Here is a 17,933-nt window from a genome sequence, read left to right as displayed (position 1 = left end):
TAGTAAAGCTTCTAGTAAGCATTTTTCTAGTTTAACACTTTTTTTTTGTCAAGTTCAAATGTGCCATACCTGATGATCCTTGTTACCCAGCTCCAAAGAGCATCTGTTGCTTCAAAGAAGCATGACATTTATACACTAATGGTTTTTACACAAATTTGCACAATTGATCAGGGCCCTAAAATACTGCAGCTTTTAGCTGCCTTCCTTTGGTAATTGCCATTTGCGTGATGCAAGCACTTTGTGGTCACTTTGGAAAGACATGCATGTTAAGAAAATTATATATAAATGTATATACATGAATAACATCAGGCTATTTCAAGTAGGCCTAAATGCATTCTGAATTACACACACACAAGAAAGGTCCTTTGTGTCATATTATATTGATGTCTATGTGCCTTTAGGACTTGAGATTCAAAATGAGTGCTATACTTCCCATAGAAGGGTTCCTATCCCCCAGTTTCATTTATTTATGTGGTTAAACACTTTTACTTTTATAATTGCAGATTATTAACTATTATTTTAGAAGTTCACATAATGCGCATGTTTGTTTACATGTCTCTTAAACCACATGCTTGACAGTCTGAGACTTGCAAGAATGCTTGCATCTCTTGGCCAGGTGTTGTAAATTAAATTGGCACCTTGACCCAATGAACAACTGTAAAAACCTTTGCCTTGTAGTGTAGGTCTCTGTTTAGAGGGTGGGCCAATGCATGTAAGAGTAATGTGGGTGAGAGAGTTTGTGCGTGTTGCAGACAGTTCTGGAGGTTATTTTGAAAGTACCCCCCTCACTCACTGCCGCGGACCGCACACAGCTGTCGGGAACCATGACACAAGATGACGGATACGGTTGTCGTAGAGGGACAAGTCAGACTCCGAGAGGGGAAAAAGGTGGTTAAAAGCAACGCAAACTACGTTTACGGTATCGTGTATTATTGTTGGAGAACTTAAATCTTTGTTTGTTTGTCTTCACGAACACTACTTTGTTTGTTGTTTTGTTTCCCTGCGTTTACAGTGGAAAAACAGATGGGTGATTCTTCGGAAACCTTCGCCGGTAGCAGGTAAATCCTACTCGGAAAACATTTTACGCTGCTGTTTAACAGTGTTGAGATTAGCTATTAAAATGCATTTAAATAGCTGTTTTGTTTCATAAAAGTACTTTCTACGTAGCAAAAGCCTGACGGAGCGCCTGTCACGGTTGTTTTTTTCTCGTGACGGTATGTGAGGTATTGGCACGGTCGTTATGCGTGATATCGGAATGACTCTCGATGCACTTGTCACGATGTCGCAATTCACTCTGGCTCGAGCTGTTTTTGGACCAACAGCTACAACGTGCACTTTAAAAGTGTAATGTCGTACAAAAAAAAAAAAAAAAGCTGTTTCATTACGTTTGACTTTACAGTAACATTAGTTAACTAGCCTACTACAAGACTTCTACAGCATTTGTTAATCTAAATTAATGTTAATTTGTAGGCTACATTTATTAATAGGCTACATTATTAAAATCAAAAGTTGTGTTTGTTAACATTAGTTAATGTTCTGTGAACTAACATGAAAAAACAATGAACGACTTTTTTCATGTTCATAGTTCATGTTGGCAATACATTAATGTTAACTAATGAAACCTTATTGTAAAGTGTTACCAAATTTCCATACACAAATGCGTAGGGTAGCCTACATCTCTAGGAGTGGTTTTGTATGTTGTCTTTCTGTACTGCAAACTAAAGTCCAACCTACCATACCATCATATTTTTTATTTTATTTTTGCCATAGTGTATGTTGATATTTTGGGTGTATGTTGACCAGTGTTTCAAATGTTAGAAATATATTAATGCCAAAATTTGATGGTCAAAGCAGAATATTGAGCGTATACCCTATATAGGCCTAAATATACTTTAATTTTTCACTTTCATTTTTGCTGTTTTATCATTTTTCTTTAATTGTTTAAAATGTGTTGTTTAGTTCATTTTGTTACTATATGGAGCCATTCCACCGAATGGGTGACATTTATGTCCCCAGAACATCATATGTAAAAAATTGCATGAAAATAACTCTAAAATACATTTTATTATTAAGCAAAATGTCCTGCATATTAAGCTAACTACAAATTATAAAATTTATAATTAAAAACATTAATAAAAACTACATAGAACACAAAAAAATAGCATTTTCTGCATGTCCCCACTCTCTGTCTCTAAACTTTGTCATGAAATATAATGATTAAAATCCTTCAGAAATCATAAGTTTTGGGGATTGTTGTGTGACTTTATATCCAATGTATTTAAAATGTTTGTTTGTTTTTATGAGAAAAAAAATATTTTATCTAATATTTTAGATAAAATACACATTTTAGTCATGTCCCCGGGTTTTCACTCAGTCCTGTTACCCTAACACATTCCCCCCTCTGAAAAACTTGGAATATTCCACAAGACACATTTTCAACAGGAAGTTGTATCATCTTGATCTTCTAAAGGCAATGGGAAGACCATAAGTTAGTCCTCTTATTTTAATTTCTGTATATTTGATGAAATTGTAACTATGACTGAGAAGGTCAATCTCAACATACTATCCTGTTACCTAAATAATTTCTTAGAATGTATTTGTTTATTTTAAAGATATTAACTTTTGTTAAGTTACTAGAATTTGCTCAGTGTCCTCATGCTATTAGCATGTATGCTATGTGGCCATATGTCATGTATTTGATAACTTTTTGCTTAAAAACTCAATCCTGTTACTTTCAGTCCTGTTACTTATATGAAAAAATAACAGGAGTGAGTTAACGTAACAGGAGTGAGTAGAGTCCTCTGTTTTGTTGATTTAATACTGTAAATATTATTTCTCTTTCCACCTCCTTTGCTGTGAAGTACTACTAGCATATAGTACATCACTTCAACATAGAAATCTTATGCACACACAGTCATGTACACTCTCTCTCGTGCACACACATATGGACACTCATTCCTGTTACCTGTTCCTCATTCCTGTTATGAAATAGTTCATTCCTGTTACCAAGTGTTCAGTCCTGTTACTATTATTTATTTATTTTCTAAAAAAATAAAGTTAAACCACTTTTTTATCAGTTTTGTTTGGTCCATCATTTATACAATTGTTTAATAAATTAAATTATAAAAAAAAATGTATAAACTTGAGGCTTCGGTCTTCTTTAAAATGAAAAAATGGCTTTGTGTTTTTTATTAAAATACACTTTGCCTTAAAAGTGATTTTTTTGTCACAAATATCAGTTGTTTGAACATATAACCAACAATATCTTTAAAATAAACACTTTCTTGTGGGGAAAACAAAGGAATAATTGACATGCTTTTAAACATGCTTTTTAAATGTCACATGAGTTTCGGTAACAGGACTGTGAAAACATGCATCCATCTTCTGCTTAGAAACCTTGTAAAAAATTAAATAAAGTTGCCTGAGATTGACCAATACACATTTTGAATAGGTAAATATTTGAGTATTAGATTCAGTGTTGAAAAAAATAAAAAAATTAAGTTTAATTTTTAAGAGTTACAACAAGCAAATGTCACCCATTCGGTGGAATGGCCCAGTGGCAGTTGAGATCATAATATTTTAATTAACTTTTTTCTTGGCCAATAAATGGTAGAAATGTTCAAAGCTTTTTAGTTCTCAGAACTTGAAGGGATTCTATGAAGGCATCTATGCAGACAATGACTTAAAAAAAATAAACCTCCCCTGATAAATATTCCCTGTCTGCCGTTAAAAATGTGACAAGTGGCCCCAGTCTCTCTTATGATTAGCATCAGCATTCACATTGCAAGCCAAGCACTTGCATAACTTCTTTAGGTGAACTTGGCTAGCGGATAGGTCATTTTTGGATCTCTGCCGTCTGAAGTTGTCATTGTTTAATAGGTTAGTCTCCAGTTGCTTTCATGGATCACTGAGTCTTTTGATGTGTGTTATGACAGCTGCTCGACTCCTCGCATTCTTTTTTAGAAGTCTGGTGATGAAGTGGTTTGTTCTTTTGTACAGAAGCATAAAAACAAAACATCACCACATTCAAAACAACAAGTGCAGTCATCCTAGAGACAATAGCTTGATGCTGTCACACACACACAACACTAGTCTATGGAAAGAGACTGTTTATATTTCATGGCCCAGTAACTGCGTACCATGCATGTGTTACTTTGTCAGTAGTAATTCCTGATGAGGATTATGCAAATGATAATATCAACTGCTGGAATTGTAATGCAACTGAGTATTGATATGAAAGAAAATGTAGACTTTTGATTGACTTAAAAGGATAGTAGCCTACCTGTAATGATTTTATTTTACTTGAATGGTACATTTATGGTAATGGTGCTTATACAATGGCACTGAGTGATTTCATGTGCAGTGGTGTTTATAACTCCAAGATACTAAAAAAAACATGATATTATCATTGTAATGTTTGGCCGTTTTTGTTAGTGGAAGATGCAGTTCTGATGTTTTATCAATTTGTAATCTTGACTGTCTCAGACTGCCTGTCCTTGCTGGTGTATAAGGAGCGTGGAGAGAAGAGCAAAGGACAGCGGGAGAGGAATCAGGCCACGCTGAGGGATATCTGTGGACTGGAGGCTCTTCAGGGGTTTGATGGAGTGAATTATGCGCTCAGTCTGCTGTGCCTGAGCCAGTCTGTCATGCTGGGCTTCGACAACAGAGTGACTCTTCTGGCCTGGGATGCTCGTATCCGCTACAGCCTTGGAGAGGGTGAGAGAAGAGCATGTGTGCATGTGTAGTGTCAGATGAAAAAGGGGATTTATTAAAATTCTGTCATTATTTACTCACCCACATGTCGTTCCAAACTCACATGCTGTTATTTTTATGTGGATCACAAAGTAGAATTTTTTGTAAAAAATAATTTCACAGCCATACAATGACGATTCAGAGTAACTGAGGGCTGTCAAGCTCCCAGTATTTAACGAAAACAGCACCAAAACGGCTTCATACATCATAACAGTAGACTAAATGTCTTGTTCAATATATATATATATTGCAGTCAATTGTTTTATTTGTGATAATGCAATGAAACATGTCAAATTGTGTGTGATTTTTGACCAGGCTTAACAAAATCAAAATCAAAATTATGAACACACATATATATACATTGTACATTATATATGTGTATATATATATATATATATATATATATATATATATATATATATATATGGATACAGTTGTGGTCAGAATTAATGGCACCCCTGGTAAATATGATCAAAAATGGCTGTAAAAAATAAATCTGCATTGTTTATTCTTTTGAACTTTCATTCAAAAAATGTGCTAAATTCTAATCTTTCATTGAAGTAAAATAATTGAAAGTGGGGGGTAAACCACATTATGAAATAAATGTTTTTCTCCAAAACATGTTGGCCACAATTACTGGCACCCCTGGAATTTTTTAAGATTAAAATATCTCTGAAGTATATTCCCATTAATATTTACTTTTTTTTTTAGCACACCAGGGTGACTAGGAACAGCTACGTCTTGTCTAGCTATGACTTCTTGTTTCACAGTAGTTTAAATATGTGGAAACACAAAGGCCAAATTCCCTTAATCATCTATCACAATGAGTAAAACCAAAGAATATAGTTCTGATGTGCATCAAAAGATTGTTGAGCATCACAAAATAGAAAGTGGCTGTAAGAAAATATCTAAAGAATCGAAAATTTAATTTTGTGGGCATATGTTTCTGCTGGAGGTCCTGGACATCTTGTTTAGATATATGGCATCGTGGATTCTATCAAATATCAACAGATAAAAAATCAAAACCTGACGGCTTCTGCTAGAAATCTTGTTATGAAAAATGTATTATGAAGCACAAAACGAAGCTTCTGCCATAACCGTCCCAGTTCCCTGACCTGATGAGTGGAGTGAACTGAAGAGAAGAAGCATCTGGGAATCTGAAGGATCTGGAGCGATTCTGTATGAAGGAATGGTCTCTGATCTCTTGTCAAGTGTTCTCCAAACTCATCAGGCGTTATAGGAGAAGACTCAGAGCTGTTATCTTGGCAAAAGGAGATTGCAGAAAGTATTTAATAAAAGGGTGCCAATAATTGTGGCCAACGTGTTTTGGAGAAAAAACAGCAGTGTGTGTATATATATATATATATATATATATATATATATATATATATATATATATATATATATATATATATATATATATATATATATATATATAGCAACTTCCTCCAATCCTCCAATTTGATGTCAAGAACTTTATTAATGACATTTTAAATCATTTGTTACTTTTTCACAATTAATTTCACATATAAATATACTGTATATAAAATAGTTTTATTATGTAAATCCTCTGTCTTTAATTCTTACTTTTTAATTTATCATCTATTTTATTGTTATTTCTAGCAAACATAGCTAAAGTTTGATCTCCCTCAGGGCACTTTATGAGTCAAGACCGCTACTCGGTCTGTTAATCCCAGACACCCTCGAAAAACACGTACAGACACACACCTACACCCTGGATCTATTGCTTTCACACGTACACATACACTCTCAAGTCAGAGTGGTGTGGCGTGCCCTTTGAGAAAGCAACCCAGTTATAATTGGGACCCCTGTGATGTGTGATACTCCGAGAGATCTAAAGTTTTTTCTCGAATATGTGTTTGACAGAGTAACAAAAACATATAGTATTTTAGTATTCATGTGTCGTGTTCACCGTGAAACCTCCTTGATTTTCAGGTCCTATGTTTGTTTGGTTATTTGTCTTTAAGGCAGTCAGAATGATGATAGATGGAGTCTGGTGAAGCGGGGTGCTGATGTCTCATTCTGTTTTGTTGCTCTTATCAGTTTCCTTCTAAACCGCTTTAACACACTGTGCTGTAGCAAGTTCCCTCACTTTGAATCATGACTGATGCATCAGTGACTTTAGACTGCCTTGCTTTGGTTGACCTTAGATTGAGATGTGAGAGTGTGTGTTGTATGGATAAATCTTATAATATAAAATATATGATGGATAAATCTTTTGTGTGTGTTAAATGTGACAAGGTGCACAATGGAATAGTAATTATGAAGTAAAAAGCATTAATCCCATCGCTGATGCAAGACACACACACATATGCACACACACTGCTGCAAGCAAACTGTATCATTATGCATTATGCCCTCTTGGAATTTATTGATTACTTGTCTCTGTTATGATAAATTAAGGTATTTTCCTAATGATTTGGAGTCTATATTCACACCTGTGTTACCTAATTAGATATATTGATCTTGAAATAAATTTACTCCAAATTTGTCTGTGCCTAAAAAAACAAAAACAAATAAAAATGCAGCTGCAAATAAATATGATGATCCATGTGGGATTCCCACAGTCATGGACTTGGTGGAAATATCAGGGAATTTTAAAATGATGTTTGCCATGCCTAAAAATGTCTTGGAAATTTATAGTAAATATCTCATGACCTTTATGACCAAATATATTATAAATAAGACATCAATCAGTGATGTAGTGGTGCCTGGAGAAGTGGGTATACTCTTAATTTATGCCTCAATTTTTTTTAAGCGCCCCAGGAAAGGATGAACGCTCTGTGTTATAAACAGTGATGTAAGATAGTCTTGCATATAAGTTCACCCCAAAATGGGCCAGTATAGTATTTACACATTATCACTTAACTTTTGCTGCTTGACTTCACAGAAAAAGGATCATTATAAAATTAATATTAGCCACAGAAGAAGTGCAGTTTTTGTAATTAATAGGCCTACTGGCTTTTAATTATTTATTAATACTAAATAATTATGAATTTTGAGTGACTATTCCTTAGTCCATCCACATATGAAAATTGGACGACTATTCAAGGAATCACTGCATCAATGTCTTTTGAAATGTTTTATAAAAACCTAGGTCCCAAAAATTATTTTGCTAGGGGGGTTCGGGGGCATGCCCCCTTGAGAAAATATAGATTTTCCTGATATCGACATGTGCATTTTAAGGTGTTTTGAAGGCCAAAATAAATGGACAACAGTAGCTTTAAAAGCATGTCAGTGGGCAGTAGCATGAAGTATTTTATCAGATATTTTTAAACATGAGAATCAGTTTAAATTTCGCAATGAATGATCCACACTACAAAATGGAAATGCAGAATGTTTATGCTTATTGTTTACAATACACAATCACATATTCGAAACGGGAATGGCCTTAAATAAGAAATGGTTCAAGGATTATTTTGCATAGATGTTACATTTCAAACAAACGCCAATGCAATCCTTCTGTGTCGGGACCAGAGGCATATGAGCAATTTATATGAGTATCAAAGATCAGTTTCAGCTACTTTTTCTTTCCTAAATTAATCAATGTTTTTGGACTAATATGTTCATTTAATCAATGGTTCAATTGCTCACTCATAAAGACAGTCACTTGTGCCACCTTCTGGCTTAATGATGCAAGTTGCGCAAACACAGACAAGCGGAGTGATACAAACAGTGAAAAGTCTAAGTGCTGATACTGGGGAAATATTCGAACACATTCGAGGTAATGTTATACAAATATATTTATACATTGTATTTATAATAATAATGGCAATATATTTAATATGGTGCTTGTGTTGTTAAATTCAGCTTATAGTTTCCACTGTCTTTGATCAAACTGTTTATTTCTGTCGGTCATTTAAAACTTCGATCGAAAAACAGATGTTCAGTTTAGCTACTTGTATTATCGTTAACTCAAGCGTGAAGCGTCGCGTTGAGATTCGCGCTCGGCTCGCGCTTCTGTGAGTGAACATAAATCCCGCTTGCTTTGATTGGTCTCAAACATTTTGACATTGACGAGCGGGTGTTTGAGTGCTGAAGCAGCTCAGATGAGAAGGTCGGTTATCGTCGCGATGGGCAAATCATTGCAGCACCAAATTAGAGTTAATATTAGGCAATTATTTCACAACTTTCATTATATAGGCTAAACTAAAAACAATTACTGAGGTCCAGACCTCGGGGACCTCAATGGTGGGTACGACCCTGACTGGGTGTTTTCACACGCACATCAGAGGGGATTTAGAAGTGGTTATACGCAATGCCGACTGAACAAGAAGTGGGTATACGCCGTATACCTGCGTATACCCTGCACTACACCACTGTGTAGAGTAAACATGCCACAGTATGGTTCGATTCGTTTGCGAATTGAGCTGTTGAGTCATAAAAAAAAAGAAAAGAAAAAAAGAATTAATCTTAATGATTGATTGGCGGATTGAATCTGATTCAATAATATCCTAAAACACATTATTCACAAGTGTTCACATAAAACTAGAAAAACTAGAAAATTGAATGGTCAAAGGGTGGAAACCCTGTTCACTACTCACACTTCATTACTCAGTTCACTATTGTTTAAATGTGTTTCTGATGGTTTACAATTTGATATGAAGCTGTTAACTCTTGGTAGAAAGACAATTTGATGAGAAGAATATCGGATGATGAGTCAAAATGCGTTATATGCTAAAAAAAATCATTAAAGTAGTATGTTAATTCAAAATATGGTTACACTTTATTTTAATATGATGTAGTTACATTGTGCTTACCCATAAGTACTGAGTAATATTAATTAACTAAATGTACTTACTATAGAGTTAGGGTTTGGTTTAGTGTTGGTTACTTGTAATTATGCATAATTTACTGTTATTACTATAGTAAGTAAATGTAGTAGCATGTAACTTCGTCACCTTAAAACAGTGTTACCCAAAATAGAGAGATGTACTGTAGAAATGTACCAGTTTTGTTTATCTTTATATATTATACAATGGTAAGATTTTGGAATTTTAAATGCAAATGTACTTTGTCCTTATAGCTGATGGAATGACATTAGGCGTTCCCGAATGTCTCCAGAAGAACTGCTTTGCTTTGATGTGCTCATTTTAAAGTCATGCTCTCTGATAACAAACTTGTCTCTTTTTCAGTTCACAGGTTTAACGTCAATGTCCAGCCTGGCAGCAAACTAGAAATTGGCCCTGCCTCCCTGCATTTGTGCAACAATTTGCTTGTCATCGCCAGAGACCTCCCTCCCACTGTCATCGGCCAATGGAAACTTTCAGACTTAAGGCGTTATGGCGCCGTTCCTAATGGATTTGTCTTTGAGGGAGGGACCAGATGTGGCTACTGTAAGTTCATGTTCTTTTCCTTATTCAGTGCTATTCTTGAATTTATTTTCTTTGTTGAATTGCTCATTTGACACTTGAGCTTTTTGAGATGCAAATGGTTTCTTGAACATCACTTTTATTTTGTTTTGGTAGAACACTGCATTTTATTCATTGAGGCGAATCACATGATAATTGAGTTGAACGTGTGGTTTGTTCTTGTACCTCTGCCTCTTTTTTACTTAGTGATGCTCTCTGCGGTGGAAGTAGCACAGAGGTGTTTGCCAATAGTAAATGTGAAAATCAGATAACCTCACAGTCACACTTTAGTCTCTCTGTCTCTCTCCCTCTCTCACTCATTTTCTCACTCCCCCCATACTAACAGAATCAGTACACATTACTTTTGTGCACCCACACAGATTGTGGTAATGTGTGATATGCTCCAGTGTAAGATGTTGCGTTAGCACCAGTGAAACCCACCAGCTGCCTCTCTGGCAAATCCAACTGCAGCTGTTCTGTGGCTTCAGCAGCTTTAATGCTCCATCTCATGTGAAACTTCCTTACAACAGGTCAACGACAGCCATGTTGTCACAACACAAAAGGTTTTTTTATTGCAATTGTAATCAGGATAATTCATTTTTCACTTGAAAAGGTGTTCAGGATATTTGTTTTAATGCACTATGCTAGGAACTCCGGGCATTTTTATGTGTTTAGCGGTGAGGCGGCATGTGAAAGGTCTCCTGCCAAGTGGAAGAACTTGAGGGGGCAGGGGTGCTCACATTGGACACCAGACTCTCATTGCTGTTGTACTACATTAGTACAACATTAGTCGTGTCTAGGACTGCATGGAAACTGCACATGCAGAACTTCACAAAAAGCTCTTCATCACAGAAAGAACTCCTTTATTTAGAAAATAAAAAGTGATTTCCAGCCTAGGAAAATTGACATCTTCACCCTTTATTAAAAAATTGGTTAAAGAAGCTTATTGCATAGTTGTGCTTTGAGTCAGTTGTTTTATTTGTAATAATGCAATGAAACAAGCTAAATTGTGCGGACTTAATTTTTGGCCAGGCTATCACACAAAGAAATTATGAACACATGCAAAAACAAGAGAAAACATTATTTAATCATAGCATAATTTTTTTAAATATTAATATATATATATATATATATATATATATATTATTATTATTTTTTATTATTTTTTTATTTTTTTTATTCTTATTCAAAATATATCTTAAATGTTAAATACTTTTAGATTTGTTTTTACACATTTTACCATATTTAAATAAAATTAATTTTGCAGATGTTCCTTCAAATTCAGTGCAGAAAATGCAAATCAATAGAGCTGCAGATGATCTCTGGGCTTAGACATCCGCACAAAGAGAGCTTGTTCAATTCAGTTGAATTTGGATCTTCATTACAACCACTACTACCACCTCATGCATTCTGAAAATGTATGTAAATCCATGAAAACGTACAGGGAAACAGATACTAAGACAGCCGAGTTTACATTTAGATGCATATAGTGAAATAATTACCTTGTCTGGAGCATGTGTCTGTTAGCCAGTGCTTTATCTCATTATAGTTTGACAACCATAAGCTCCGATTGGTCTCTGCCACACAGAGGTCATGTCCCTCCCACTCCCATTAGTGTAATTCAGCGGTTGGCTGCTCGGAGACAGAGTGAATTAAATTGAAAATATGGCCTTGTTGCTGTCTCTAGCGCAATTCAATGTCACAGGCCACACGCCGTGACAAAACACATACTGGCAGTGCAATTAGTGAGCGTGTCAGCAGTCTCATTTGATTTCAGAGACTGAACAGATGTGAGTTTATTCACTGGTTTAGTTTGTCAACAGACTTAGAAAAATTGTAACCTAAATTGAAACTGACAATGCAATACTAATTATATGATTCTGCAAGTGTTTGATCTTAAAGTGCCCCTATTATGGATTTTTGAAAATGACCTTTCATGTAGTGTGTAACATAGCTAAAAGTGAATGAAAACATCCTGCAAAGTTTTAAATCTGAAAGTTCACCTTATATAAAGTTATTGTCTTTCAAAAGTAAGAGTTTACTCCGAGTCAATGAAATTAATCGTTTTTCAAACGAGTCATAAGCCGTGTTGTTGTGACGTCGAGATGAAACATTAGCATATTGCCCGCCCACTTATTGCGCGTGCAGACACCAGGGAAAATTTGAACCTCAAACCAGCAGCTGATTCCTGTTGATACTGGTCTGGATAGCATCATGTTGAGAAGACGGCGCTGTGCTCTACAATGTGAAGGTAAAGCCAGTTTTTTCACTGCCCAAGGACGAGCATGTGAAGTGGTTAAAATTAATCTTTACCACGATACCACAGCAGTATAATCCTAAACTTTTGCTGTGTTTCCTTTATTTTACTGACGACTGCTTCTCAAATCTCGGAGTTCAATGCAGGATTTGCAAACCACTTGCTCTTGAAAGTTGGTGTTCAAAATACTTAGTTTTGAGTTTTATATTGTGTAGGTCTCCTGCTAACTGGCTAACTCACATTATTACTGTCTTACTGAAATACTTCTGCTAATCAGTTGTGGGCCATTATTACCTAAAACTGTGTCTATTAATGCAGATCGTCTGTTTTCTCACTACTTTTAGGGAAAGATTAAGCATGGAGCAAGATTTTTTTTTACCGACATTTATGTTACAGTCATTCACGCTAGAGCTCGGCTAATGTATGCACTGTTAGTGATACAGTTTCCAGATGCTCACCGCAGTAAATTAGAAAAATAAGTATTAGTAGAATAATTGGTTTGTTGATGGACATGAACTTGTTAATGCTTATGGTGAGGATTTACAGTTGCAACATCTCATAATGTACCTCAAACTGAGTAGTGCATCACTGAGAAATGTCCTGCTCGAGTCGTCCTTGCAATGGAGGTTCGGGTTGAATAACTAGTTCTTCCAATGTTTTATTATTGGACTCGTGCTCGCATTGATATGGTAAAATCAACGTCATTGTTCATTACTGTGTTTAGTTTACGGTGTAGGAAGCCTCAGGACAAGCAGAGCTGACGTTCTAATGGCAATGGGCATGTAGACCAATCACAACAGACTGAGCTGTCTGGCCAATCAGAGCAAAGTAGCTCGCGGAAAGAAGGGATTTAGAGAGACTGATTCATCTAACGCGTCGTTTGAGAATCATTGAAAATGTGGTGATGTGCAAATGTATATTATGAGAAAATGAAACAGTTTTTTTACCTTTGATGCATGTAAACTTGTTGAAGAAGACTCCAAAACAACATTAGGGAACTTTAAAATAGCATAATAGGGGTACTTTAACTTGATTACAGATGTTTCACGTGAGACATTTACTTGTGCAACTTTTTATACAGCACAAAAAAGTCATAAGAATTGTAAAAAACGTCAGAGAATGCCTATGTTTAAACTGGAATACTGACTTCTTTTATTGAATGCTGTGCAGTATACACTGTTTACAGGTTACTATTTAAAAAAATGTGAAACATAATTCATTATGCAACAATATACGTTTCAAACTGGAGTCATTTTCTTTTTTTTTTTCTTTTTTTTTTATTGGTACTTTAATACAAATAAAAAAAACCTCCACTAATACTACTTACAGTTCATTCGTAATGTTGGAAATGTAAGTTCAACCGCATTGCATTGTGGGATATAGTACTCTATTGTATACTGCACATGTTAGCAGAGTCATCTGGGTATTTTCATAATCAAAAAATTTCTATAGTTTAGCAAAAGCAGGTTTAGGCCTGTTTTATTCTCAAAATGTGGGCAAGGTAAATAAATAGCCACAGATTTGGCCACATGTCTAAAGTATTAATAGCCTAGCAGTGTGTTTATGAATTATGAAACCAAGTGCTAAGGGTGTTATGGTTATTTTTGTAATGGACTGTCACTCCTATACCGTCTCCACAGTGATGCTCAGGGATTTGACAGGACTATATTTGCCTTCATGAAAGACCGCCTAAGTCTCTTTCCTAAGCATGTCCTACAAAGAAAAACAGTCATAATCTGAGTGCAGATGAATCATTAATGCATCTTGTCACAAATAAGGTCTTTGTTAGCCCAGTTTTCCCATTATACTCGAAGCCTTAAGGCTCTTTAATAGCTAGTTTTTCAGTAGCATTCAGCTGTGCTTTTGCCAGCTCTTATTTAGTTTGAAATGTGTTTCAGGCTTTGCAGATGCTATTGACATTTGTATGGGGGAGGTGTGGGCACCGAAGCGGATTTTCTTGGTACACAATCCACTTATTTCATAAATTATAATTATGCTAAAGTTTTATAACACTGTTTCTTTTTTTTTTCTTTTTTTTTTTTAAAGCTGTGGACCAGATATATAACTTCCATGCATTTGGCTCATTGATAAAACATCACTGTCTTCAATTAGCCTTTACTTTGAAGACAGTTACTTTACTTTATAGACTTTGTATGCCTGATGAATTTATTTGAATGATGTATGAACTCGTATAGTTTTTCTTGGTTCCATTGGGTTGGATTGGTCTATATAATTCATTTATCCTGAATCAGTGAAATGTCAATGTTCTCGTCTGCTCAGAGGAATGACTTGATGTTCCCTCATTTGTTGTAATCTTGTGACTGCTATTATGGTCATTACTGAAACTAATTTTCTATTTAAGGCTATGGGAAATTAATATCAATTTGAATTCGAAATGGTGCATTACGTCTTTTGAATAAAACGGGCTCAAGACATTAAGAAGCTATTTCTTTTCTCTCTGTCTCCGTAGGGGCTGGTGTTTTCTTTCTTGCATGTGCAGAAGGAGAACAGATCAGTTTTTTGTTCGATTGCATCGTGCGTGGCATATCACCAAGCAGGGGGCCGTTTGGACTGCGCCCAGTCCTGCCAGGTGAGTTCATACTTGTGGAGGTGTGTGATGTAAGATCTCAGATCAGAGATTTCAAAGTTACTAATGTTGGCCTCATTAGCTTGCTGTATGTGAGCTGTCAGCTACGTGTGCATATCTGTGTCTAAGCTCTATGTATGATTGATATGTGGTGTCAAGTTTCCTTCTCTCCCTCTTTATTTCTCCCAGCATGCTCATGTTCTGCTCAGAATGTCTGCTGATTTTTTGTTTGGAGTCCCAGAGACTCCAATTATGTAAATGTAAAAATAATAATACTAATTTTTAAATTAGCCTTTTATATTCCCTCCAATTCAATTTAATAGATTCCTCTGATCGAATCAAAATCTAGTAGGCAGATATTTTTGAAGCTGCATCCCTCTGTTTTGCCACACAGTAGGCATGTACTGCTCGGAAATTTAAATAATGAGTCAATGCATCATCAATCCTTCTTCCAGCATGCGATTTTGTCTTACCCTGATTGACTGTTATAAGCCTATTATAAGTGTTTATATTTTAGGCATACATACTCGCCCGTGCGTGTCTCGTCATATCCTTAAATAGAGTAAAGTTACTACTTTGACTCGTGTATGGTGTGGGAGTGTGTTAGTTGTCACAACGAGCGAGAAAGGTTGACATAAATCTCCAACCTCCGGGAATCATCTGAACAGAGGAGAGTCTGCTGGCAAAAGATAGCTCGTAATAAAACAAGAATCAACATTGGCTTGGCTTTTCAGAGATGGCGAGAACTGAGGGATTTGAAATGTTGTAAAAGCTATGTGGAGATTTTATTACTCAACAGGCAAGTAAGGTATTTTACTGAACAGATACATTGTCATATGTAGTTCATTTTAAAGCATTATCAATTGTGAAGGGTCATTTCATGATGGTTGTTACAGCGCTGTGCTGGAATATATTTTCAAGGAAGTACACTGTCTGGGTATAGCTACGATAACGTCTTCAGCTAGTCAGCTTGAGATCCTTTCCATCTAAACTGGTTATTTCTTAAAGGACAAGTTCAGTATTTTACACTTAAAGCCCTGTTTACAGATCGTTTCTGATGAAATAGAACGGTTAAGATTAAAATGTGGACACATGCTGCTGTCCCGAGAATTTTAGGTTTATTTCGCTTTCCCCCCCACCTACAGAATGGCAGCCTATGGGCACTGGAACAATCCTTCCTAAAATGCATTAAACTTTCGTTTACAAAGACGTGAAACTCACCGAGTGGTCAGGGGTGTTCACTGATATGCTCATACAAAAATCGCTGCAAAGGATGCTTTCCAACAGGTTTTATCGTAGTTTTTGTCCAACTCCATTGACTTGTATTGGGTGAGCTGTGTGAGGTACGGTATTACTCCGCCGCTTCTTCTTCTGCTTCTTCTGTGTATTCAATGAAATGCCAGAGGTTTGCTTGCAATTGGCAAAGGTGCATTATCGCCACCAACTGGGCTGGAGTGTCTATTATTCAAGCTCTCAACGGAAGAATCTACGGGTGTGAGACGTTTGGAAACATAGATCCACAGTTTTACAACGAATGGTAAAACACCTGTTGGAAAGCATCTTTTGCAGCGATTTTTGTGTGAGCATATCAGTGAACACCCCTGACCACTCGGTGAGTTTCACATCTTTGTAAACGAAAGTTTAATGCGTTTTATGAAGGATTGTTCCAGTGCACCTATACACCCATTCTAGAGGTTTTGGGGAAAGCGAAAGAAACCTAAAATTCTCGGGACAGCAGCATGTGTCCAAATTTTAATCTTAACCGTTCTATTTCATCAGAAACGATCTGTAAACAGGGCTTTAAGTGTAAAATACCGAACTTACCCTTTAAGCCTAGTAGTGAATGTTTAATGAGCAATAGGATAATTTCTCTATTTTTCATATTCTATATTCATCCGCACAGTCACGCAGAGCCAAAGCACAACCTGCACAGTGTTCTTCCGCAAAATGCATGTAGTTTTGTTGTTTAACTGCTAGAGGGTCAGAAGTTACATAGTGTACCTTTAAAATAAACAATAAATAATAAGCAGAACGTCTCGGTTACGTATGTAACCCTCGTTCCCTGAGAGAGGGAACGGAGATGTCTCATCGTGACCGACGATTTTGGGATCTCGCTCAGAGGACCAATCTACTTCGAGTGTAACTAAACAAGCCAATTTCCTATTGGCATGCAATCATTGCATTCAGCTGCTCTGCCTCGTCAGCGCGGGTATAAATGAGCAGCTGGTGCATGATGCAATAAGTTTTTCGCTGAGGAGTTGAGCCGAGTTGGCGACCCAGGCCCCAGCAACGGTACAGCGCCCGTGGCGACGGGACGTCTCCGTTCCCTCTCTCAGGGAACGAGGGTTACATACGTGACCGAGACGTTCCCTTATCGTTCGGTCACTCTCGACGTCTAGTCGTGACCGGCGATTTTGGGATCCCTACCAAAGCGCCACGGGCGCTGCCCGCTTCCAGCGCCCTGGGCAAGCCTCCTAAACCCTCTTACCCTTGTGTGTCCGTCACTACTGTTCCGAATAACCCCTTTAGAGTGACAAATATTGGATAACGCTGGGAAAGCGTGCCCCCCTTCTTTTACAAAGGAGGGAACACTGCGGAATCCACATCCTACTAGAGGTCTAGTGGAAGATACCGTATGGACTAACCTTTTGAGGGCTGTGCAATACGGAGTCCCTGAGTGGCTCTCACCATCGAAAGATAACAACACTGGCAGGGACAGCAGGGCGGACTCTGCCAGGGGAGACACGGGCTTCATTAAGAGCTTGCCGCGGAACACACATATGGAACCCTGCTGAAGGTCACACATATGGGCATCCAGGTGTAGGTCCGGACGCCATAGGGATGATCGGAGGACTCACAGGGTCTACTAAGAGGACTCTCAGGAGAATTCTAGCGCACTTGTGGGCGCAGCAAGCCGATACTAAACCGGGGCCCCCTCGTGTCTCTGACCATTTGAGGCGAGAAC

At 36.8% G+C, this 17,933-nt stretch overlaps 1 protein-coding gene across 4 annotated transcripts in view; it reads left to right on the top strand.

The window, feature by feature from the left end:
- The first annotated feature begins 696 nt into the window (after positions 1 to 696).
- Positions 697 to 17,933, top strand: part of dok7b (docking protein 7b) — a 33,462-nt gene continuing 16,225 nt past the window's right edge. For 2 of the 4 annotated variants that reach the window (XM_081360582.1, XM_081360581.1), the window contains exons 1-5: positions 697 to 888; positions 1,013 to 1,058; positions 4,486 to 4,716; positions 9,909 to 10,109; positions 14,852 to 14,971. In XM_081360582.1, the coding sequence (XP_081216708.1) occupies positions 835 to 888; positions 1,013 to 1,058; positions 4,486 to 4,716; positions 9,909 to 10,109; positions 14,852 to 14,971 (652 nt within the window). In that variant the 5' untranslated portion in view covers positions 697 to 834. Of the gene's footprint in view, positions 920 to 1,012; positions 1,059 to 4,485; positions 4,717 to 9,908; positions 10,110 to 14,851; positions 14,972 to 17,933 lie in introns of all 4 variants that reach the window. The other 2 variants (XM_081360584.1, XM_081360583.1) reach the window with 2 other exon arrangements.

The sequence above is a fragment of the Scardinius erythrophthalmus genome, assembly GCF_964197995.2.
Source record: "Scardinius erythrophthalmus genome assembly, chromosome: 3".
Lineage (NCBI taxonomy): Eukaryota > Metazoa > Chordata > Actinopteri > Cypriniformes > Leuciscidae > Scardinius > Scardinius erythrophthalmus.
The sequence above is the reverse complement of the archived record's forward strand: the minus strand, read 5'-3'. Positions and strand labels throughout refer to the sequence as shown.